The sequence below is a fragment of the Urocitellus parryii genome, chromosome 7, assembly GCF_045843805.1.
Source record: "Urocitellus parryii isolate mUroPar1 chromosome 7, mUroPar1.hap1, whole genome shotgun sequence".
Taxonomy (NCBI): Eukaryota; Metazoa; Chordata; class Mammalia; order Rodentia; family Sciuridae; genus Urocitellus; species Urocitellus parryii.
Window position 1 is genome coordinate 36,333,412 of NC_135537.1, and position 25,397 is coordinate 36,358,808.

The 25,397-nt window shown below is 36.5% G+C and overlaps 2 protein-coding genes across 3 annotated transcripts in view; one reads left to right on the forward strand and one right to left on the reverse strand.

The window, feature by feature from the left end:
- Rnf19a (ring finger protein 19A, RBR E3 ubiquitin protein ligase) overlaps positions 1 to 5,735 on the forward strand; it is a 45,479-nt gene extending 39,744 nt beyond the window's left edge. For both annotated transcript variants that reach the window (XM_077800579.1, XM_026384916.2), the window contains 4 exons: positions 377 to 538; positions 2,504 to 2,717; positions 4,195 to 4,338; positions 4,958 to 5,735. In XM_077800579.1, coding sequence (XP_077656705.1) covers positions 377 to 538; positions 2,504 to 2,717; positions 4,195 to 4,338; positions 4,958 to 5,648 — 1,211 coding nt within the window. In that variant the 3' untranslated portion in view covers positions 5,649 to 5,735. The remainder of the gene's footprint in view (positions 1 to 376; positions 539 to 2,503; positions 2,718 to 4,194; positions 4,339 to 4,957) is intronic.
- A 9,545-nt stretch (positions 5,736 to 15,280) lies between these two features.
- The window catches only part of Spag1 (sperm associated antigen 1), a 60,160-nt gene continuing 50,043 nt past the window's right edge, over positions 15,281 to 25,397 (reverse strand). Inside the window, exons 15-18 of the mRNA XM_026384904.2 lie at positions 23,547 to 23,673; positions 17,850 to 18,014; positions 16,440 to 16,808; positions 15,281 to 16,355 (exon numbers count right to left, since the gene is read on the reverse strand). Of these exons, the coding sequence (XP_026240689.2) occupies positions 16,224 to 16,355; positions 16,440 to 16,808; positions 17,850 to 18,014; positions 23,547 to 23,673 (793 nt within the window). The 3' untranslated portion in view covers positions 15,281 to 16,223. The remainder of the gene's footprint in view (positions 16,356 to 16,439; positions 16,809 to 17,849; positions 18,015 to 23,546; positions 23,674 to 25,397) is intronic.

Sequence of the window (25,397 nt, forward strand, 5' to 3'; positions counted from 1 at the left end):
TGAAGATCTGAGGGGTACTTTTTAAATTCACCTTTAAATACAATTAAGTTGAACCAAAGAAAGTCTCTCATTCAGTAATAGACTGAATAGACTCAGGAGCCCACCCTTTGGGTAGTTGATAAAGTATTAGTGACTGGTAGCCCCTTCCCCAAAATATAATTCAGAGACCTGGCTCTTCTGTGTCATCTGAAAGCCTTGAATTTGCTTATATCCTTTAAGAGCTGGATAAATCCATGTTTGACAAAAGTGTTCCACCCAAATCTTCAGAATCCTAGCATTTTTTTTCTTGTGATTTTTCTCTCGAAAATATTTTCTCTAAACTTCGTATTTATGTGATTTTTTAAAATTTCTAATGTCTAATATAATTCTTCTTTAGGTATTGGTGTACCCATTATGTTAGCTTATGTCTATGGCGTTGTTCCAATTTCTCTCTGCCGAAGTGGAGGTTGTGGAGTCTCGACAGGCAATGGAAAAGGAGTCAGGATTGAATTTGATGACGAAAATGATATAAATGTTGGTGGAACTAACACAGCTGTAGGTAAGTAAGTCCTTTAAACAAAGAAAATAGGCTTATTAATAGATTTAAGTAGGGGGAGCCAAAGATAACAGGCAAGTCAGAATTTTCTTTATCCTTATATGAAGCTTAATAGGGTTCATCCAGAAGTCCATTTGTGGAATGTATATGGATGAAAGAAGGTGGAATAGTTCTGGATGCCTAACTTCTAGCAGGAATATATATAGTGCCTTAAAAATCTTACATTTTTCATCGTATGTTTTGCCTAATACATTACAAACCATTAAGAAAAAGATATGAAGAGAAATGCAGTTAAAAGATGTCAGAATGTCAAAAATATCTTTAACCCAGTGTTATTCAAAGAAATATAAATTAAAGTAGTGGTGAGATGAAGAAAAAGGCCTTTGTAGGCTATCAATAGTAGTATAAATTAATAAATTTAAAGCACATGTTTCATATTCCAGCAATTTTTGTTATATAAATTTGTCACAGGGAAATAATTAGGCAAATAGATGAAAAATAATCCCCAGCCCCTCTTATCCATCATTTTCCTCTCCTAATCTCTAAATGTTTGAATTTCCTAGGGCCCAGTTCTAAGACTTAGCTTATTTATCTACGCTCACTCTCTAGGTCATCTACTAAAAAATACATACACTGGCCTCTGTAAATTTATGTCTAGGCTAGAACTCTCCCCTAAACTTCAAACTTGTTTATCTAACTCTTCTCTTTACTCTGCACTTGGATATTAAACAAGAATTTCAAGCTCCATTAGTCTATAACCAAACTCTTTGCTTTGAAAACCTATTCTTCCCTCTGTCATACTAACCACATGAATTAGCTTCTCTATTCTTCCTGTGGCTTGGTTCAAAAACATTTACTTATGATGACTCCCGTTAACCCCTTCCTACCCTACATCTGATTTATCAGCAAATTAAGATGCTTCTTTCATTGTTTGGCCATAATCTAACCACTTGTTACTCTGCTATTGCATTAGTCCAAACTATTAACCTTTCTTTAACTATTGTCAGCTTCTCAGCTTCCCCTCAATATCCCACAGTGCAGCCATGGTCACACCTTTTATCATTCCTTTGTTGTGCTCAAAACTTCTCCACTAACTTCTAATTCTGTTGGTTCAAGGAGCCCCTTATCTTGGCCCATAAAAGGCCCCACATGATCTACCCTGACTTTGTCTCTGAACTCATCTCTTTTCACTGTCCTTTTTTAAGCCATCTATCCTTGACTTTTGAGGATGCCATACATGGTCCTGCTTCTGGGCTTTTAAACTTTCAGTTCCCTCTGCCTGGATTATAATTCCTATAGATAATTTCATGGGTTACTACACTTATTTTGAGTCTCTGTGAGTGTTCCCTTATCAAACAGGTCTTCTCTGATCACATTATATAAAATGGTGCCCAGAAATATAGACATGCACTTCTTAATCATTCTCACTTCCTTTACCTCTTTTTCACATAACTTTCATCACCATATGGTTAGATGTGTTATAAGAACTCAAATCCTATGAATAAGTGAACCCTTCAATAAAAAACATGTGAAAGTACTATGAGATTAGAATATAGTGTTATCAGATCTGATAATAGCTTATAATAAGAACTGTGACCTATATCTAGAAATCAACTTTTGGCCCATTCTTTAAACTCTTCAGATGACAACCTTAATGAAAACTTTTGGATCATTTTCCTCCAAATTCAGCTAATTTTGTCAATAATCAGTTCATTATAGAATTTCTGAATCTTTTGGATTTCTTGAGAAATTGGTGACCATTTAAAATTGAGGGCTAGTCCCTGAGCCAGCTATACTTTCTCAGATGTTTCCCATAATTACATGTCCTTGACTGCAGACATATTTTCTATTCCTGTGTGTTTTTTATACTCCATATAATTTGAAAGAATTTGAATTTGAATTTCATGGAGAAATTCAAGAAGGGGGAAATTAATAATCATACTTATTTATTTTATTATTTGCGTTTAGACACAACATCAGTGGCAGAAGCAAGACACAATCCTAGCATAGGGGAGGGAAGTGTCGGTGGTCTGACTGGCAGTTTGAGTGCAAGTGGAAGCCACATGGATCGAATAGGAGCCATTCGAGACAACCTGAGTGAAACAGCTAGCACCATGGCACTAGCTGGAGCTAGTATAACAGGGAGTCTGTCAGGAAGTGCCATGGTAAACTGTTTCAACCGGTAAGAAATAACTGTTTTGACTTGTTTTGGCCTTCTATTAAGTATGAGATATCAAGTATATGAGGAGAAATTTGAACACAGAGCATGGTGATTATGCTAGTAGTGATGTTAAATAAAAGTTAGTTGCACACAGAAAAGGGATTTTTATTGTATTTGAATTTTCTGTCACAGTATACCCATAATGTGGGTATAAAATTAAATCTAAGAAATAGCATTCTGCCTATTTTTCAATGCACTGGTCAGATTTTATATTATAAAGTAATGCTGGAGTTACTTAAGTGTACACTAGAGAATAGGCTGTGCTTAGCCTAGACCTTTATTCTGGGAGTAACAACAACTGGGTGTTAGGACATGATTTTGGCTGAGGTTTGGGGAACAGGTTGAATCAGGATATCCAGGGATGATGAACTGGGGCCAGATGGTCTGCCTGGGTCCTAAGGTGTTAATAATGGTCACTTCTCACCAATAGCCATATTCAGGACTCTTTATTTCTTTTTATTAGCCTTGGGTTTTTTAAATATATTTTTAGTTATACATGGACACAATATCTTTGTTTATTTATTTTCATGTGGTACTGAGGATTGAACCTGGTGCCTCACATGTACAAGGCAAGCGCTCGGCCACTGATCAAAAACCTCAGCCCTAGCCTTGTTTCTTTTAATGTAGAGGACAATATATGAATTAAAGGATAAATCAGTCATATTTATCTTACTTTTAGGAGGTTTGCATTTGAACAAAAACTCAAGTTGTGTTGTATATTATTATCTGTTATTTTAAAAGTCAGATGCAGGCTGGGGATGGCACGAAGGCTAGCATGTGCAAAACCCTGGGCTCAATCCCCAGCACTGTAAAAATAAGTAGATTTAAAGATAAATGATTTCAGATGTTATATGTAATAATTATCTTTATTATAGGATTTTTTGACCCACTGATCTGTCATGATTAATGGTTGATAATGTATTCTAACATTTGTGTTGAAACATTGCAGGAGTACCACATTCTGAGTGAAAGTAATAGAGCATATTTAAGTTAAAATCTGTTGTATCCTTTTTTTATTTTTTTCTCTTAAAACCTTACTTGGCATACAGCCAATTTTTCACAGTCCATTTGGATATCTGGTACTGTTTAGTGTGCTGGTTCAGTAGAATTAAGAGGAAACTAAAAAGATAATGGTGTCTAAAATAACATCTCATTATGAAGGGTTTTTTTTGTTGTTGTTATTTTTGGACCAACAATTGAACCCAGGGGCACTAAGCTACATCCCAACCTTTTTTATTTTTTGTATTTTAAGACAGGATCTCACCAAGTTGCCCAGACTGGCCTTGAACTTGATATCCTCCTGCCTCAGCCTTCTGTGTAGCTGAAATTATATGCGTGGACCATATCACATATTTTCACTAAGGCTCTCAATTGAATTGTTTAATGATACATATTTACAGTAGTGTTTTGGTTTTTATGTCATACCCTCCTCTTTAAGGTTGGAAGTACAAGCAGATGTACAGAAAGAACGGTACAGTCTAAGTGGAGAATCTGGTACAGTCAGCTTGGGAACAGTTAGTGACAATGCCAGCACCAAAGCAATGGCGGGATCCATTCTGAATTCCTACATCCCACTGGACAAGTAAGGAAAAACTAGTTATAAATTCAAAAGTATTTAAAATCAACTTATCCCTATCATTGGGCAAAAATGTCAGGAAGTAATGATGATGAATTATTATATTCTCTGGGGAAAGAAAATGGTGAGATGTCCAGAGAAGGCAAATTCACACAGATAGAAAGTAGATTAGTGGCTTCCAGGAGATGAAAGGAGAGAAGAATGGGAACTGACTGCTAATGGGTACAGGGTTTCTTTTGGGGATGATAAGTTCAATGGTGATGATGGTTATACAATTCTTAAGATACTCAAAAACACTGAATTGTGTATTCTAAGTGGGTGAATTTCGTGATATGTAAATTGTATCTCAGGAAAGCTATTCTTAAATGGGGAACAGTAGCATAATGCCTAGAACAGCACAATATGTCTACTATTTTTAAAAATTGAAGCATTATAGAGACAGACCTCTTATTTCAAATAGTTCTATTTTAGTAGAATGTGTCTTGCATTAATATATTCTGATAGCTTTTATATATAGTATTTGGATTTTTCATTTTTTCATACAAAACCCTTCCCCTTTACTATCTGAGTAAATATAAGAAGGAAACTAAAAATATTTTTAATATTTGGTACTTTTATGTTTTAGAGAAGGCAACAGTATGGAAGTACAAGTAGATATTGAATCAAAACCATCCAAATTCAGGCACAACAGTGGAAGTAGTAGTGTGGACGATGGCAGTGCCACCCGAAGTCATGCTGGTGGTTCATCCAGTGGCTTGCCTGAAGGTAAATCCAGTGCCACCAAGTGGTCCAAAGAAGCAACAGCAGGGAAAAAATCAAAAAGTGGGAAATTGAGGAAAAAGGGTAACATGAAGATAAACGAGACCAGAGAGGACATGGATGCACAGTTATTAGAACAACAGAGCACGAACTCAAGTGAATTTGAGGCTCCATCCCTCAGTGACAGTATGCCATCTGTAGCAGATTCGCACTCTAGTCATTTTTCTGAATTTAGTTGTTCTGATCTAGAAAGCATGAAAACTTCCTGTAGTCATGGTTCCAGTGATTATCATGCCCGATTTGCTACTGTTAACATTCTTCCTGAGGTAGAAAATGACCGCTTGGAGAATTCTCCACATCAGTGTAGTATTTCTCTGCTTACCAAAACTGGTTCCTGTTCAGAAGTTCCACAACTGAATCAGACTGCTGAAGAACATGGTAACAGTGGAATAAAACCTAATGTTGATTTATATTTTGGTGATGCACTAAAAGAAACAAACAACAACCACTCACATCAGACAATGGAATTAAAAGTTGCAATTCAGACTGAAATTTAGCCCTTAAATGCTGCAAAACTGTTACCACTGAACAACCTTGTTTGGAGCTGGTTGAACTATATATATGTGACTACTTTTAAGTTTCAAGTTACTAGCAAAAGCTAGGTTTCATAATCATAATGCAGATAACATTTTCTCTGTTCAGCAAAGCATTGTGTTTCATGTGAATCTTAATTACCAAACTATGAAATGAAGGCTTTAAAAGTGCATTATTATAAGAATAGTAAATCTTAAGAGCAAAGCATGTTTTGTGTGCTTGTCACAAAACATTGCTTGATGCACACACCTGTGTATTTAGATAGAAATTTGGCTTAATTTATAATCAGTATAAAATACTAATGCAGTTCCAGTTCTACAGCATTCTTATGAAGTAAACTTGAGGCTTAGGGATCAGTGGTTAGTGATATTTTATTGAAACCACTAAGGGATAACTTGGCAGGTTATTCTGGATATATGATACTCTTTGTAACATTTCTGTTCATAACTGGGCTTGAATTTCATTTTTTTCTTCACATGCAATGTGGATATATAAAGCTTAATGCAGCCCATTTGCAACCATTTGGATACTTAGACACTTTGAGCAAGATTGTGGCAGTTTTTGCACAACTTTGAAATAGAAACACCTGGTACTCTGTATATCTCATATTGTTGATGCCATTTTAGAAGAAAAATGTAAAGGTAGGTAATTAAATGTACTGACAACAATAAGATATATATGACTGCAAAATTAAATCCCATTAGGTTATAAGTATCACAAAAATGTCCCCTTTTACTAAGGGGTAATTTGCACCCCATTGATTCTTGGTGCCTTTGGGATAGACTGGGTTTTAAGGGCCTAGTTATTTGAGGATTTTGCTGTGTTGTTTTCCATACTGTCCTCTTTAGTCACCTTGGATTATATAGAAAAATACAGGAAATAGAGAAAAATGAATGTGATTAATAACAATACTGAATAAGTATTAGCCTACCAAAGATACACTCAGGCTTTAGAGAATAACTTTAGGTAACCTCAGTTTTTAAAACATGTATCTTTTGCAATGATGACATCAAAGCACAGGTGCAGAGCTTGTACCAAGTACAAAAGGTCCATGTATGGTTGGCTTTATTTCCTTTTGTTTATGGAAGATGTTTAGCTGACATAAGCAGAAGTTGGCCAGAATACTGCCTGTACTATTAACTTCTTGTATAATTCACTTAAATAAAGCAGGTTAACCTCAATGATAACAGTTAAAAAGTTCCATCTTATGTGTTCTTTTAAGTATTACCATTATGGTGCTACTGAGCATTTTCTTTGATAAAAAAGAAAAATGTCATGGGCTGCAGTCTTCTTCCATCACTTTTCCTCACCAGGTCCATTAATATGCTTATAACACTAGTTAGTGCCAGTTATTTTATTTGATAATGCTTATTAATGGTATTTGTATATTTGTTTGCATTCCAGTTTTGTTCAGTAATGAGTGTGTAAACTGCATATGTGAAATAAATGTAAATACTAATGTGTTACTGCCTTTTAGTGTATGTACATGTGTTTTTATAATGGAATATTATTTGTTATATGGTGATATTCATAAATATTGCAAGCCATTGAGACAATCTGCTTTCTCAGCTCAAAAGTTTAGTTTGCTGGACTTTTCAAAAAACCATGATTAAAAACTATCCTTTCTTCATCTCAATTCCTGGAATTTCCCCTCAAAGGAAGATGATTTGTCAACATAATTTCATTTCTTAAGATAAATTCACTGAGTTTGATAAGTAGATCTATCATTGAGTTGTGGAAAAGAATCATGTTACAAATATGCATCTTAAACAAGTAAAAAGATCTTGGCTACTTAAAAAGAACCATTAGATTATGAAACTAGAACCATTTAAATTCAAGCTAATAGTTTATCAAGTACTTTCTACTCCTTTTTTTTTTCCAAGTACTTTCTGTTCTTATAGCCTCTATAAAATGCACAGATTGTTTTTGTTTTCCTGGCACATAGTTAATACTTCATGAAAATAATCTGTTTGAATATGACTGCCTTTACATTTCTGTAAAAGGCTAAAGATGAAAGCTAAATGAACTTTGAAAGAATACAGCAAAAGTGGTAACACATTGGAGGGCCTGCACTCATTTCACCCTCCCCACTTGTTTTCTTTTAAGACCTGAAGGAAAAATCACATGGTACTGACAGAGGGAAAAAAAAATACAAAAATTATAATAGTATACTACCCTACTGCTGATTATATAGACTTCTAGTTTAACTGGATTCTCTGTAAATTAACAAATATTTAGCTTCAGAACACTGAATTATCTTTATGTTAAATTTGCATAACCTGTCAACTAATTTTTGCTGTAAGTGGGTTAATTTTGTAAATATGTTAATAATTTCCATAGCATTAGTCTGGTTAAATATAGACATGGATCACTAAAGGATAAAGTATATGTTGAAACCCATCAGAGGATTTAATTCCTATGAGCAGAATAACTCATGCTCCATAGATTGTTTTGCCTTTCCTTTCAGTCTCTGAAAAGAGTTTCAATACTATATTTTTATATGGTTCCTTTGGGTAGATTTGTTATTTCATATATTTCCCTCATTTAAGTACAATATATCATGTTAAAATCTAGTATTTACTTATTGGTTTTGAATGTTAAAAATAGTATTCTAAACTTAAGGAGAGTTACATTGGTTGAGTAGTAACTGTTGAATAGATGAATAGTGAGTTTGCAAATTTAGTTCAAGTTGAATCACTATATGTATTTGGTATGCTAATCGGAATTTTTGTGATTTCTACCTGTTTTGTCATTCAACCAAGTAACAGATGCTGAAATTATGTATCATGGTGCTAAACATCCATTCTGGCTACAAAGAGCTTATAGCTGGGAGAAAGACAAAAATAATAAAAGTACACATAGCTTAAAATAATGTCAGATGATGGTTGCTATGAAAAATGCAAGGAGGGGGCAATAGAGGTACTGGGGATTTGTGGAAATGGTGCTGTTTTATATAGAGCAAACAAGAAAGGTCTCTGCTTATAGGACGAAGATGTAAAGGATGTTAGGAAGGGCTGTGTAGATACACCTGGTGAATGAGCATTTCAGAAACAGATCTTCAAATAAGTTAATGGACCACTGAGACATCAATCTTGGAATTTGAATTTGATATCCAATAGGTAAGTCTGCCACCCCATTTTTCTTGTAGGGTGTCGTGGCTGTTTTGGCACTTTACATTTACATAAACCTCTTAAAATAACCACTTTTAATTCCAATAATTTTCTCTCCAGATTCTTTGGGATATCTGTGTATATATCATCATCTGTGAATTTATTTATTTAAAAAACACTTTTACAAGGGCTGGGGATGTGGCTCAAGCAGTAACGTGCTCGCCTGGCATGCGCGTGGCGCTGGGTTCGATCCTCGGCACCACATAAAATAAAATAAAGATGTTGTATCCACCGAAAACTGAAAATTAAATATTAAAAAATTCTCTCTTCAAAAAAAACCACACTTTTACAGCACCTTGAAGTATCAAATGCTTTCTAAGCATTTTAAAAATATTAACTTACTCCTCAGAACAACCCTGTAAAAGGAGTACATGTTATCCCCCACTATATTACATATAGACAAGGTAACTGAGAAACAGTGATATTGAGTACTTGGCCTGGAGTTTGCATAACTGGTAAAGTGGCCGGGCTGAGATTCAAGATGTTTTGTTTCTTAGGTCATTGCATCATTTCTTCTTCTGGTCCATTAGCACTGTCTAGGACTCCTAGGGTATAATTTGTTGTAGGAGTCATTGTTGATTTAATAATTTCAAAGGGAACCTTTCATTGTTTTAACTATGATATTAATTGCATATATTTTATAGGTATTCTTTATCAAATTTAGTCAGTTCTTTTCCAGCTCCTAGTGTGTCAAGAGCTCTTACTTTGGAAAATGTTGAATTTTATTATCTGCTTTTTAGGGAGGGGCATCAGTTACATAATTTGATTTATTCATTTAATGTGCTTCTGTGGTGAATGTGATTTTTTGAACATTAACCTAGGATGAACTTCAGTTATTAGAATGTGTAAGATTGGGATCATGTCTTCTTTGAAGGTTTGGTAGAACTTGATGATAATGCCATCAGGGTTTAAATTGTTTGCTTGCTTTTTTAACCATGGAGAGCCAGGTTTTCAGGATTGGTAACCAGCTTGATTTCATCTATGTTATATGAGCAATAAGAAATGGCAAGTTCTTTTCTCTGTAACAGAGTTTGCTAATTCTATGATGTGTGTGTGTTGGTGGCAACAGGATAGTCTGGCTTTTACTTTTTTCTTTTTCTCTCCAGCATTTTTCCTGGATAGCATTGGAGCACCTATTTCTGCTACCATTTGTCCTGTGTGAAGGAGGTAAAACTTAGATACTATGCCAGATTGTGAACAGGTACCTCCAGATTCTGAATTCTGAATTCAATGTGCTAGGAAAGCAAATTTTAAACAAACAAGCAAACAAAAACAACCTGTAGACTCTTAAAGTCAAGGATCTTATCTTTCCTTTTTGTTTTTCCTGTACTTGGAGTATTCACTTTATATTTGAAGAGGAAATTAAGGATAATATGCTGTGGTACAACAGAATAACTGAAAGGGAATGAAGATGTTTTTGAGTTATTGCCTCAGAGTTGGTGACTGGTGTCTTTCATAACATTGTCCAATTAAATAAGGTGTTTACTAGTGGCTGAAAAGTAGTCATTTTTAACAAGGCTTTATACCAAATTTGTTTTTAAATGTTCTAGAATGTATGGTAGCCACTGGAACATAATTTTTCAGGGCTGATACAGCCAAGGCATTTTAACTTTGCTTTTTGGGGGCTTTTGTTCTGTTTGTTTAAATAAAATGTAATGCTTTCAACCACATAAAGAAATGATTGCCTTAGAGGTAACAAACAGATGTTTTAGAGGCAGTTATTATAGAACGTCTAAATAAAATGTGCACAAAAGAATTTATTTCTCTCTTGCCCCTTTTTCCCTTTCCTCTCCTCTTTGTTTTCCCCTTTCTCTGCTCTGCCCCTCTTGTCACGTTAAGTTCTCCCATAACCAACACAAATGACCTCATATTTATAAAGCAATAGTTCTCTCCATGTTTATATAGTCATACAATGCATATATTCTTTGATTATTTTCCCAATATTTTCTTAGATCCTGAGTTTTCAATTCTGTGAATATTTCAATGAAATTGACACAGGTGATATTAAAATAGTTAGGAAACTAAAATTAGACCTTATATATTATATTAATATAATTATATAATATATAATTTTATATTACATAAATGTATACTAAAGTTTTAATAGGTTATTTCACATGGAGACAGTGGGACAAAATGGGTTAAGGAAGTCTGTCCTAGTCTTCTATAATAGCTCCAATTCATCCTTTTTAAAAAATATTTTTTAGTTTTAGGTGGACACAATATTTTATTTCTGTGTGGTGCTGAGGATCGAACTCAGTGTGTGCTAGATGAACACTCAACCATTGAGCCACAACCCCAGCCCACCAATTCATTCTTCTTAATGGCTGTATTAAAATTATATAGTATAAATATGTTTACTATAATTATTCAAACATTCTCATATTGATGAACACTCACTTTGTTTCTGCTTATTTTTTCCTTACTAGAAAACCCTCTAGGAAACATCCTAATATGTCCTTTATTTTCTGATAGTTTTAATTATGAGTGGTAGATTGGTGGAAATCAAATGGTTATGTTCGAGTACAGATTCTCTTCCAACAAAGACCATCAGAATAATTTACAATCTACTTAGTACTACATGAGTCTCCTTATTTCTGCATTCCACCAGCAATTAGGTTAATTGTAATTTTTGCAAGACTGTTTAGTTATCTATGACCTGATTTTATGTTTTCCTGACTAGTAAATTTGTATATCTGTTCATATTTTGTCTTTTGGGGGATATGGGTATTTAAATTTGCTATTATATGCTTTCCCTGTTTGGGGTTGTTTTCTTGTCAGTTTGAAAGTGATCTTTGTATATTACAGCTATTATCAGTTTGACTTACTACATTTTTCTCCAAATCTATTATTTGACTATTTGTTAACAGCTTTTTTCTTCCATTTTTTTTTGTGCATTCTATTTTATTCTTGAGTAAAATTTTTATTGGAATATTTTTGAACTTAGAGAAAAGTTGCAAAGATAGTTCGGAGTTCCCATATACTCTTTACCCCCCCTTTTTTTTTCTTTTTTTTTGGTACTGGGGGTTGAACTCTAGGGCATTCAACCACTGAGCCATATTCCCAGTCCTATTTGGTATTTTATTTAGAGACAGGGTCTTGCTGTTAAGAGGCTGGCTTTGAATTCGTGATCCTCCTGCCTCATCTTCACCCATGCATTTTATCTTTTATTTTTTTATAATGTGAAAGCTATATCATTAATATGTTTAATTGTAATATTCAGACCTTGTAATTTTTTTATCACCTTAAGTTCTCTCCTAGTCCTAAATGGTACTTTTGTCTTTCTGGATTTCTTATTAGATTTTTATTTAATTTCTTATATTTGCTTTAGTCTGTCTTGAATTTTATCTTGGCATTTATTATAATATAGAGGTCCAATTTTATTTTTCCAAAAGTAAAACCATTTGTGATGGGCACTACTTGTCCCATTCCCACCGACTTGATTACTACCTTTAGACTGCAATCTGCTTGTAGATTTCTACCAAAAAGCCTGCTGGGACATTGACTATCAATGTGGGGGGAAAGTTTGCATCTTAACAGTAGTCTTCCAATCAGTCAACAGATCTATCCTTTTTTTTTTTTTTAGTTCTCTCAATGATGCTTCGTAGTTTCAGTGTACAGATCTTTAAAATGTCTCATTTTTGACTAGTTTTTAATTGAATTTGGTACTTGATTTTGATCCGTATGTCTGCAAATAGTTTTACTTCTTCCTTTGATAATGTTCTGGGCCTTACTGTATGGCCTCAACCTCCAGTAGTGTTAAATAGAAAGTTAAGAGTTGATATCCTTAACCTCATTTCCAATCATAGAGGGTGGAGGTATTTAGTCTGTCACTCTTCCCTAGCTTTTATTCCTCCTGGTAAATTTCTCAACAGGCTCAAGTAAATATCCTTTGGGGATTGATTGGAGAACCCAAAGTTTGCCTTTTCCACTTCCTCAGGTAATTTGCTTTTGTTTTCTCATTTTAAAAAGTTGAGATATGGTTCACATAACATAAAATTCATACTTTTCTCAAGTTTACAATTCTAATGTGGTGTATTCACAAGGTTGTACAACCATTACCACTATGTAATTCTAAAACATTTTCACTACCTCATTAGCAGTACCCATTAGCAATCAGTTCCCATTCTTCTCTCCTTTCTGTCCCTGGCAACCACTGATCGATCTACTGTTTCTATGAATAGCATCCATTCTGAACATTTCATATAAATGGAATCATAAAATGTAGCTTTGTCTTCTTAATGCTTTCAAAGTTTACCATGGAACAAACAGCACTATCACTTCCTCCTCCTTTTATGGCTCAATAGTATTCTATTACTTGGATTTCACACACTTGTGTTTATGCATTCATCAGTTGATGGACAAATTTCTGCATTTTCAGCTTTCTTGGATATGATACCAAGAATTTTGAAATTGTTGAGTGAAATGGTAATTCTGACTTTTTGAGGAACTGACAAACTTTCCCAAAGCAATTTTACATTCCCATGAGCAGTGTGTCATAGTTTCTAATTTCTCCACATTCTTGCCAATACTTGTCTTTTTTAAAATAGTCATTCCAGTAATATCTTTTTCCTTTCCCTAAAACAGGTTAAGAAACTAAAATGAAAGAGGTCAAATGGCAGGTTTTAAGAGTAAGTTTTCATACTTAGGATGTGACTTTAGGACACTATTAAAACTTTATAGAAAAATAAAAAATCAATTCAAATTGCTTTGTTAGTCTCTTGTCTGCCATCTACCTGCTAATAGTAACTTTTAGTGCCTGTGATACTGGAGATTCTATAGTAAAGTAATCCAGTTTTCCTGAGCTGTTATAGATTTTAGAAAATATTCTTATTATCTCATCCTTTTTAATACCTGTGACCTTTGAGCATTTCATTGATGCTTGGTGTTACAACTTTTCCCAAATTAAGTATAAGTTTATTAAAGGTAAGAGCTCCCCAGTGCTTTATTCAGGGAGCATATACATAGTTTCAGTTTACTTAAAATGCTTATACAATTCATATATTAATTAGTTACTGCACAGCCCAGCTTCTCAGCCACTGGGTCACAAATTTCAATTTCCTCTTTTTTGGTTCCTAACCTCCTAGACTTTAGATATTAAGATTCCCAAGTGACTATGCAAACATACCAGGAATGACTGAGAAATGTTCAGCTTCTCTATAATAGGAACTTCTAATCTGCTCTGGAAATGAGCACTTTTTAAGAATTTTGTTTTATTTAGTTTTGGTGATGGTAGAATGCATTTTGACATGTTGTACACAATTGGAGCACAACTTCTCATTCCTCTGGCTGTACAGGGTGCAGAGTCACACCAGCAGTGTAATCATACATGTATATGGGGTAATAATGACTGTCTCATTCTACTGTCCTTCCCATCTTTAGAGCCCCTCCCCTACCCTCATTCCCCTCTACACAAACCAAAGTTCCTTCATTCTTCCCTACCGACACCCCCAACCCTCACCCCACTATGGATCAGCATCCACTTATCAGAGGTTTTATGGGATTGGCTGGGAATTAGCATATTTAAGGCAGTGTCCTCTAGATTGATTCATTCAATGAAGACAAAGTATCTACCTACTTGTGCCAGGCTCCAACAGTACTCACTTTCAGTACAAAAACAAATTGGGGAAGAAAGATGCTTGCTATTCTAAGTAGTCTCTATACAAGCCAGGCATAGTGGTGCATACTATAATGAGGCAGGATTCCAACTTTGAGGCCAGCCTTGGCAATTTAAGGAGACCCTGTCTCAAAATAAAATTTTTAAAGGGGGTTGTGGAAGTAGCTCAGTGGTAAAGTGCCCTTGGATTCAATCCCCAGTATCCCCCACCCTAAAAAAAAAAAAAAAAAAAAAAAAAACAGTCCTGTGCAACCGTTGTAACATGACCAATTTCCAGAAGATACCACCAGAGCTCAAGGAACAGCCACTTGCTTTCTGGCTGTAATACCAGAGGGGTCTTAATGTGTATAAATATGAAGGTGTATTTGAAGAGTTTTCTTTTATCCTTTCCAACCACATAGATGAGATCATTGTGCTTACAGAAAGCAAGCAGTTAATCAACTGACACTTAATGATAGGAATATAGCCTAAGAAATGGAGGTAATTTTGTTGTGTGAACACCATGGAGTGTCCTTGCACAAACTAAAACATCTACAACATCCTAGGTGATATGAGATACACTGTTATGTGTACGTACACCAGTGTGTAATACAGTCCATCATTTACTTTTATAAAAACTAGACATAAAAAAGAAGAAACATTTTTTGGTTATAAATTTTCACTCATAAAAGTACAGTTTGAAAGGTTCTGTTGATGATTTTGAAAATATTCTGCAATTATAAAAGATTAGATAAAGTAACAGTGATTATGGAAATAATGAAAGTGATATTAATCTTTCATCTTTACTTTTAAATATACAAGAAAACACCCCTAAAAAAGTAATTAACTGTAGACTACTGGAACAAATGACAGGACATACTGAGACCTGAATGTTTTATTGTTAAGAAACACCTTTACTTTGGCCCAGTTAACAAAGAGTTTTCAATATGATGAGTTCTTCACTTTCCTTTTATAATACAGGGATAAATATAGTCACAAAAGCAGAAAACAAAAAAGGGGAAGGGAACATGTAAATATTTGAGAAAAACGTGGGAAAAAATTCAAATATAAATGCAGGCTTAATTTGCGTTTATATAATGGATGTTTTGCTTACATAAGCAATATATACGAGTAAGTCACTTTTTAAAATCTAGTAAAAAGTGGTAGAAACTTTTGGCAATTTTTGTTCTAATCATTAGGTAATACTTCCTTATTAGAAAAAATTAGTTTCTCTTATGGCTCTCATTGATAAACACAATTTATTTAATAATCACCTCATCATAGATTTCAGTGTTGCATTTCATTTTAATTGATTTTAATTCACTAGTAGTATAAAATGGGATCTATATGTATCTTATAAAGTGAATAATCATAACTTTCACTTTAAAAAAATTTTTTAAAGAAATTCATTTCTATCAAACTAAATAGAACTTCCTCATAGCTCAGAGAAATGCAGTTTAACTCAAGTTTTTAACAGGTGAGTTATTAAAAGAAAATGCCTACTATAAATTAAAATGTATTTTTAACATGTTCTAAACATACTTTTTAAATATAAAGATGTTGGCTCTGGTACATAAGAAAATATTTACAACTTAAAAAAAGCAGATTGTAGAATATACATGTTCTGTGTATAAAAATAAGTAAAATGTTTTACAGTCCAGACCAAGGGATCTTTTCTAAGCCAGGTTTTATCCATGCAACTCTATTACAGTACCATTCGTTGGTGTTACGGGAGCACACATGCATGGAAGAAATCTAACAGTAACCTTGAGTTAAAGCTCATACTGACTTTTTAAGGCTTGTACATCTTCTAAAGTAAAATGGTGGTTTGGTGTGGCTGAAAGATCATCAAACAGCTGTTGAATTTGCTCCTTTTGGCCCTTGCTAATCAATGTCAACATCATCTGAGGAAAAAAAAAAAGGCAAAAAGTTCATTATAAGAAACCCTGAAAGAACTGATATCATTAATAAAACACTTTATCACTTACCTTAAACCTTTCTGCTTTACTCAGATACAAAAGATGTTGATACACCAAGGAGGGATCCTTATCAATAAGATGATTTTTCAGAGACTGAACTAGAAGAAGGAATGTATCCCCTTCAAGTTTGTTACTCAGCAACACTGGCAAATCTTTTGGTGCAGTAATGGCTAAAAGGTGTGCACAGGCTTCTTCATCTTTCCTTGTATTGATAGCACTTATAACCTGGCCAAATTCATAGGCATTAGTAGGCTTGGAAATCTCAAGTCTCTCGGAGTGTTCTAGTGTCCCACTGCTTCCACCTCCCTTTTCAGGAGCCAGGTATTCAGTTGAGATGTCCCCTGAGGTTCTTTCAGGCTCCTCATTGCCTTCATTCACCTTCATGAGAAAAAAAAATTATACAGTGACACTGAATAACAGTCACCACACATACTCTGTTGCCTTTGAAAATGGAAATTGAAAACCACAAGTAGATTGTACTTGAGTTTTAAGTCAGAAGTATGTAATTTATAATAAAAATCTATAATTTCTTTAGGAAGAGAATTTTAGGTTCTAAGAATCCAAATTCATAAATGTATTCTATATATACTACTTTAAAATTGTTTTACATTGAAATTATTATTAATTTTATTTTCAGAACTTTCTTTGAATAAAAATGTTGCACAAAATGAAAACCTATAACATTTTTTCTCTTTTTCTTGATAAATTTTACCATTATTCTTATTTCCTTATATTTAACAGAAGTTCACTACATTTTTCAATCTCTTAGAACAGTTATTTTCTTCCTTCTTTAAAGGGAAGAAAACTTCTGGCTTCTCTCACCTATTAGCGTCTTATTCTTAGTGGAAATATAAGACCAAGAATTGGTATTCATTAAGGTACAGGGATTCATGGCCTGGCATTCTTCACTAATGGCAGGGCAAAACATCTGAATTATTGGAAATCACAAAGCCACATTTGATCCTGGGATAGTGCAAAATCTCCAATGAGCCAATCTTATTTCAGAGTGCTAAAAAACGTCTGAGAAAATCTGGAAAATCTCCATGGGGTGTGGCTTTTAGGGTCCAGAAACTGAAGTCAGTTCTGTCAGGATTCTCCAGGTCTAACCTGAAGCAAAGCCTGATGGCTAAGGGCTGTGGCTCCAATATGCCATGGAGTGTTAGCAGTGCCACGAGCAGGCCAGACTGGCCAGCAAAGAAAGGAAGAACTGAAGAAACATGATGCCAGCCATGGACCCACCCTGGGAAATCACAATGGTTAATTATGACTGCAAAGGACAAGTTTTGTCTTTATCACTGGCTAAAATTTTTCACTGATCAACAGAATAAGAACAAGATTTTGTGGAAGTCAAAGGAATACGACCTTAGTTATGTATAACATTTCCAAAAGAGTACTTTCAAAGATAATCAAATACAATACCTCTTGAATTTCAATTTTCCTTCTCTCTTTTCCTTTGTTGAATGATGCTGTGTTATCCTTAATATTGAGGAGTCTGGTTACCTCTTCCAATTCCATCTTTGCTTCAACGATATTTGGGTCTAATAGGAGAACTTGATTGAGATCAGATAAGCTTTTCTGATAATTCTGAAAATGGGAAGACAACAAATAATTTTCATAAATAAAAGACAAGACCTCCATTAGCCTGCATGACAAAGTAAACTGTGTACCTAGGGGGTCTTGTAAATCGCCTGTGTGTGAGTCTGCAGCTAAAGGAGTATATAACCCACTATACAGCAAACCCCTCTATTGAAGAAAGAGCACAGAATCTGGAATTAGTAAACCCACGTGCTATTCTGTATCACTACAGCTTTCCTCTTTCTTACACCTGGTAGGCATCTATCTCGATAAGCAAACAAAAGAGTGAAGAGTCTCATGTTGGCTACCTCCTTGTGGTAAAACTCAAAAAAAGACCCTAAGCTGGGCAGGGTGACAGTCCTACTACTCAAGAGGCTGAGACAGGAGGATCACCTAGGCTCAGCAGTTTGAGACCAATCTGGGCAACATAGTAAGATAAGCCTTAAGTTTTCTCATCTTTAAAATATAACAAAAACCCTATTCTAATTTTCACAAGACTGTACCAAAGAATAAATTAATAAATAATAGTTTGAACCAATAAAGATATACAAATGGTAGTAGTTATATTATTATCTCATAAAACCCTTCAAAATTATTTACTGTTTGAAATAGGTAGTCAACATTTAACCTAAGAGACAATAACAAAATGGGTCCATTGACTCTGGTAGCAGATACAGATGCCACAAAATCAGTCTGCTGTGACAGACCATGTCCTGGAACTTTAAACTATTTTAATTAAACCAGATTGTGAGGAGGCAAAGAATTGTAATGATATGTGACACATTAATAACAGCATGCACTGGAGACTGAGCCACAGATGAGCTCCGTTTGTGGTTATATGACATTCCTGTAATGCCATAGCCCTACCCCTTCCCTCAGCAATGTGCCAGAGCAAGAGTAACATGTTGAAAGGGATAACCTTAAATCCACTCTAATTTATAAAAAAGGTAAATTGTTTACGAACTAATATATACTATTAGTGATAAATTTCCACACGACTGTGTTGCAACAGCACAGATAGAACCTACTAGGGGGGAAAAAAAACTGACACTGTATTTATACCCCAAGTGGGTGTGAATATGGTAACAGCAAACTTTTACCATTCTAAGCATTTTTCAAGGCTGACTTTATTCTCACAAAAGCTCTGTCAATATTAACTTAACTTTCATTGTTCCTGCTTTAAAAATGAAGAAACTTTGGTGTAAGGAAATAAGAGATGATCACAGCAGCAGTGCCTAGAAGGTAGGTGATAAACATTGTGAGCTCTGAGCTGCAGCATGGAAATGGAAGTCCAACCTACAGGAGCTGATGTGGTCATTTTCACTCACTCAAGAAAGTCTGCCTGAAAAGCAATCTGCTTGGTTGGAGGAAATTCGAGAGAATGTGGGTAAGTACTAACACAGAGGCAGGGAGAGGGCAGGGCAGTAGGAAGGGAGAGAACAGCACCAGGCAAGGAGGTAGTGCAGGGGGGTGTCCACCCCCCCACACAAGTGGTCACTCAGCTGACCCTGTGTGTGCAGCTGGGAATACTGTGGCAGGACAAAGCTGGGTCATGCCCTTGTGGGAGCTTACATCCAATGATAAAGAACAATAACAGAAGTAAACACATGAAAAAATAAAATAATTACCAACTGTCATGATAAATAAGAAAAGAAAAGGCTGTGCCAGACACCCACAAGAAAGGAAGGGGATCCCTTTTGCTACAGTTGTCAAGAGAACAAGACCTGAAGAGAGAGCAGCCATGCAAAGTTGTGGGAAGACCAGAGCTTATATAAAGTGTGGCACTGGCCAAAAGGAGGCCTTTACAAATTGCTAAGAACCTCCGTAGACCTTTAAAAAAAAAAGGGTATAATCATATATGTTGGTGATAATGTTTACTATTAGTAGACATTTTTTTAAATTTTTTTTTTTAGTTGTAGTTGGACACAATACCTTTGTTTTATTTATTTACTTATTTTTATGTGGTGCTGAGGATCAAACCCAATGCCTCACATGTGCTAGGTGAGCGCTCTACGGCTGAGCCACAACCCCAACCCCTAATAGACATTTTTTTTTTTTTTAAGAGAGAGTGAGAGAGGAGAGAGAGAGAGAGAGAGAGAGAGAGAGAGAGAGAGAGAGAGAGAGAGAGAGAATTTTTAATATTTATTTTTTAGTTCTCGGCGGACACAACATCTTTGTTGGTATGTGGTGCTGAGGATCGAACCCGGGCCGCACGCATGCCAGGCGAGCGCGCTACCGCTTGAGCCACATCCCCAGCCCCCTAATAGACATTTTTAAACTATAAAATTGATCATTATTTTATAGCGTATTATTCACTTTGATATTTTTGGCCTTGTAGCATCCCTTATTGGCTGTAAACTCCTTAAGTAGGCACCCTGTTTTATTCATCTCTATACTAACAACACCTACCACATAACCTACCACATAACATAAACATAATAAGAAAATAAAAACAAAATATCGATTACCTTTTTTGTGAAGAACAACTGTAAATACTTTTCAAAACTGCACACATACACAAACTACTAAAGTCAGCTAAGAAAAAAGATCAGAGAAGGCAGAATGTGCAGTGGGAGGCATAGGACACCTGTGCCAATTCCTGGTTACACTCACCCTGAGCAAACTGATCCAGGTGTGAAATCTGACACATTTCATAAGCAATTGTAGCCTTTAAAGATTCTAAAATTAAATTCACTTGGCACACAGTTCAACCTACTGGACAGATAAATCAAGCTATGAAAAGTGAAAAGAGAACAAGATACCAGTCTCATAATATGATGGGACAAAATTACTCAAATATGGGATTTTTTTTTCTGCATCATAATAGAATTTCTAAAATTCATTCCAAGGATAAAATTCCAGTCCTTTATTAAGTGCACTTTCTGATCTTGAGTCAGCTAAACAGGATTAAAGAAGCAACCAGTACAAGGTAGACCTGGTCTAAGAGTTTGGCCATATATAAATTCATGAGTCAAGCAAATTTATCCTCATTTACCCAAATCCATCAGCTCCAAGAGTTAAATAAATTTTGAAGGACTCTCTTAATTCATGGTGCCACACACCATCGAGGAAATCTGTTTTTTTTAAATATTTATTTTTTGTAGTTATAGTTGGACACAATACCTTTATTTTATTTATTTATTTTTATATAGTGCTGAGGGCCTTGCACATGTAAGGCAAGCACTCTACCACTGTGCCACAACCCCAGCCCCAGAAATCTTGACATTAGGTTTACAAAACAGTTTTGCTAACTAAAAGTGGAGTGGGGGTTAGGGTTGTGGCTCAGTGGGAAAGCACTTGCCTAGCACGTGTGAGGCCCTGGGTTCAATCCTCAGCACCACATAAAAAATAAATGAATAAAATAAAACTATAAAAAAAAAGTGGAGGGGTCATCAGGGTCACCTGGACACTGGCACTGTAAATATGGTGCAGCTGCATGGCTCTCTCAGAAGGAGCCATCTGATCCTGGCAGGAAGCGCAGACATGGCTCTACTGCAGTCTGAGCGGATTTTCGATCTAGAAATGCCTGGTTACTCTGCGCACACAGATGACACTCATCTGGTATACTAAGCAACAACATGACTCCCAGAAAAATCCAGGTATTTCCCTTTCAATGATGGGCATGGGATTAAAAGAACTATCTCCAACTCAAAAAGTCAAAACTACTCCCTGCACAAGCCTGTCCCTACTTCCTGTGTACCCTCCATTATCACACTGCACCTCCCAGGTCTCTGGGTGGCACTCCCTTCTAACCCCAGACATCTCACTGTTGTGTCCTGCCAACTTTATCATCAAACAACCTTGAACCAACTTCTATTATGGTCTGAATCTGTTCCTCCAAAATTTGGATATTAAAGTTCTAACCTACAATACTGTACAATATAAGTATATTTGGAGACAGTCTTGAAAAACATAATTAAGTTAAAACTAGTTGGTTAGAGTGGGCCCTATTCCAATGTGATTGGTGCCCTTATAAGAAATGTAAAGTTAGACACAGACACACAGGGAGGGAAGACTGTGAAGATGTAGAGAAGATGGCCATCTGCATACCAAGGAGACAAGCCTCAGAAGAAACCATCCCTTCATGATCTTAGACCTCCAGAGTGTGAGAAAATAAATTTCTGTTGTTTAAGCCACTCAATCTGTGGCACTTTGTTACAGAAGCTCTGTCAAGTATACCTTCTCTCCTTCCTCTAGGCTATGTGCTTCTCACCTTGGTGGCCTCCCACTTACACTCCTATTAAAAGACCCCTCTCTGATCTACCTTCTATGTTGTCCCGAAATTGGATCTGTCACAGTAGTATTTATCCCCTAAGGTTGATCCCATCACCTGCAGGATCAAGCCTAACTTCCTTGGCATGGCCTCTCTTGATCTGACCATCTCTATCCATCATCACTACCACTTACTTTCGGCTGTATAGCTCATGAACAAGTTCATGTGCATAAGAATGTCATAGTAGTTTCACTCATAAAAGTCCCAAGCAAGAAACAACTGGTGTATGTATAACAACTTGTGATATTCACACAACAATGATAAAAGAAACAATTCCTGATACTCTCAAAATGAATGAATCTCAGGTTATAATGACTAAAAGAACCCCAAAGAATAGTGTACTCTACAGTGATGGCAAAACAAGCAAAACTATGAAAATAGAAATTAGATGAAGAGGAAAGGGAAGAGACAGCAAAGGGGCTCGGGAAGCTTTCTGATATTTTCTGGGATTTCTGGTTACTCTATTTTCTACATATAGGAACACTCATTCATTAAGCTTCCATGCAGAATTTGCATAAGGAAAAGTGTAATTATATAACACCCTCCTTATTCTGAACTAATGGTATGGTTTTTCTTTGAGTTGAATGCTGGTATGAGCCCACACAGACCATCAGCCAGCTTCAGGCTCACGTCACTATGTACTTTACATCTCTGGTAGTCACTGTGTCACTGGGTGACCCATCTTCCACTCAGATGCTTTCCCCCACCCTACCTCAACCACAATCTTTGCTGAAGGAACCAGTGGCACTGCTGGTGGTTTCAATAATTCAATAATAACCTTTTGGTCTCTTAAAGTCAACCTGCTGAAACTCCTCAGGAAGGCAGAGGATAATTCTTACTTAAAGTTGGAAGGAATCCATAGTATAGTTAGGAGTGAAATTTGAAACCTATTCTAAGGCTTTAGGACTCATTAATATAGTTCTAGGACTAAATCTTAGATCATCTCCTTCCCATTCCATGATCCTATGATTTTTTTTTTCTTGGTACCAGAAATTGAACCCAGGGGAGGGGCACTTAGCCACTGAGCAACATCTCTATCACTTTTTTGTTTTTTTATTTTGAGACAATGTTTCACAAAGTTGCTAAGGCTGGCCTTGAACTTACCATCCTCCTGCCTCCACCTCCCAAGCCACTGGGATTACAGATGTGTGCCACCATGCCACTAGGTGGCATGGTGATCACCAGGCTGATCCTGAGATTTATGTTCATGGAAAACACCTGATATGTTTGAAGCAGAAATTTACACATGAAAATGCAGATGTCCTCACCTTGAGTCCTTTATGAGCCAGTGCCCGCCTATAATATGCTTTCACATTGTCACCATCTATCTGAAGCGCCTGATCACAGTCCTGCTTTGCTTCTTCAAACTGGCATAACTTCAGGTAGCAGAGGGCTCTGTTGTAATGCAAGGGAACATAGCATTAACAAAGGAAAGATAGCATATCTGTAAACTGAGACAACTAGTAAAAATCAGAGAACGGTTCAATGTGTCAGTTTCTACACCAAAGCTGTTTCAACTGAAACTGAACACATGACTCCAAGCTGTGAAACTCTCCTGCAGTGCATGAAATTACAGCACTGGCAATATAACTGCAAAGAAAGCCCTCAAGAAGGGTGCAGTCAGGTGCAGACAGAAGTAAACTGAGCAAATGCAATAAAGTCTGCACAGGTGTTCTGGGAGCACACAGCCAAGAATCACATCAGATCACACAGGGCAGAGTCAGGAGGGACAGCAGTGGAGACCTCCTGGAATAAGTGACATTTAAATTGAAATGCAGAGTATGAAGTGAGAATGATCCAAGTCACTAGGTTGACAGAGTCAAGGGGACGGCAGGGGACAGTGGAGGCTAAAGGTACAGCATGTGTACACACCTGTGCTGGGAGAGAGCATGAGGCTCCTAATGAATTAAGAAAAGCACCACATGGCTGCAGTGCAGGGCAGAGCCAGAAGAATGGGCAGGCCAGATCAAGGTCCTTACAAATCAGGGCAAGGAGGCTGAGCTGTATTCTGAGCTTTAACAGAGGTCTGCTGCAGGGACTTAATAGGGGCTGACATGTTTGCCAGGTTTTAGGAAGATCACCATAGCTACCTGGAGCAGAGACAAGAGAACTTAGGAGAACAAGACAAGCAGGAACATGAACATGAAGGCACACTATGGAGGGTGTTAGAGATCTTGCAGGAGATGACAGAGGCACAGAGAAGGGGAGTGATGTTGAAGGGGTCAGACAGTTCACGCTGAAGGGATATGTAGAGAGTAGGACCACTGAGCTTGCTGACATCTGAAACAGAGAGGTCAGGGGTAATGAGCAGCCCTGATACAGAAGGAAGGGGGTGTTTGGGTCTGACATTCAAAAGACACATTTGCAAAGTGCTAAATGGAGCTGACTGAGAGAGGGGATGAAATGGCCCTGACAGTTAGTCAACTGAAAAAGGGATCGAGAGCTCCTGAACCCTGAGATACCACAATAAGAAAAGCTGGCTGAGGGAGAAGAGAAGCTGTCTGTCCCTGCAGCCAGGGTAGGAAGGGTCTTCACTAAGAACCGCGCAGCCAGTGATGCCCATTCCCGTAATATGGACAGAAGGGCAAAGAATTTAGTGATAAGGTTTTTGGCTAAAAGATTGTCACCAGAGGAAAACATTCAAAAACATGGTGATAGCTTAGGTCAAGAAGTTATCTGAAATAGGGGGGAAAGCCTGCAACTATCCTCTCCTACTCTATCACCCCAGATTCTAACCGCTCCCTGAAAATCCCCAAATCACCACTTAGAGAGAGATTCTCTACCACATATGGCAACCAAGCAGCATTCTAGAATAGTCTTCCTGTTCCCATCGCACACTATAAAGGTACTGGTTCTTTCCCTCAGCACTGCAGAAGAAAAAGCGTACTGCTCCATAAGACACTGTTTTGAAAAGTCATTGGCTCCCATTCCTCCCCCGCTGGGCAATGCCAAGCTCAGATAGCTGCAGAGGCCAGGAAGCCAGGAAGTGCCAAATCAGAACAGCACCAGCCCAAGCAGCAACTGTAGCTCAAGAGGACCCGTCACTCCCACACCTCACATTTCCAATCCCTTTGCAACCTCTTTAGTCCCATCTCTTTCAGAAACACTCAGAGGACAAC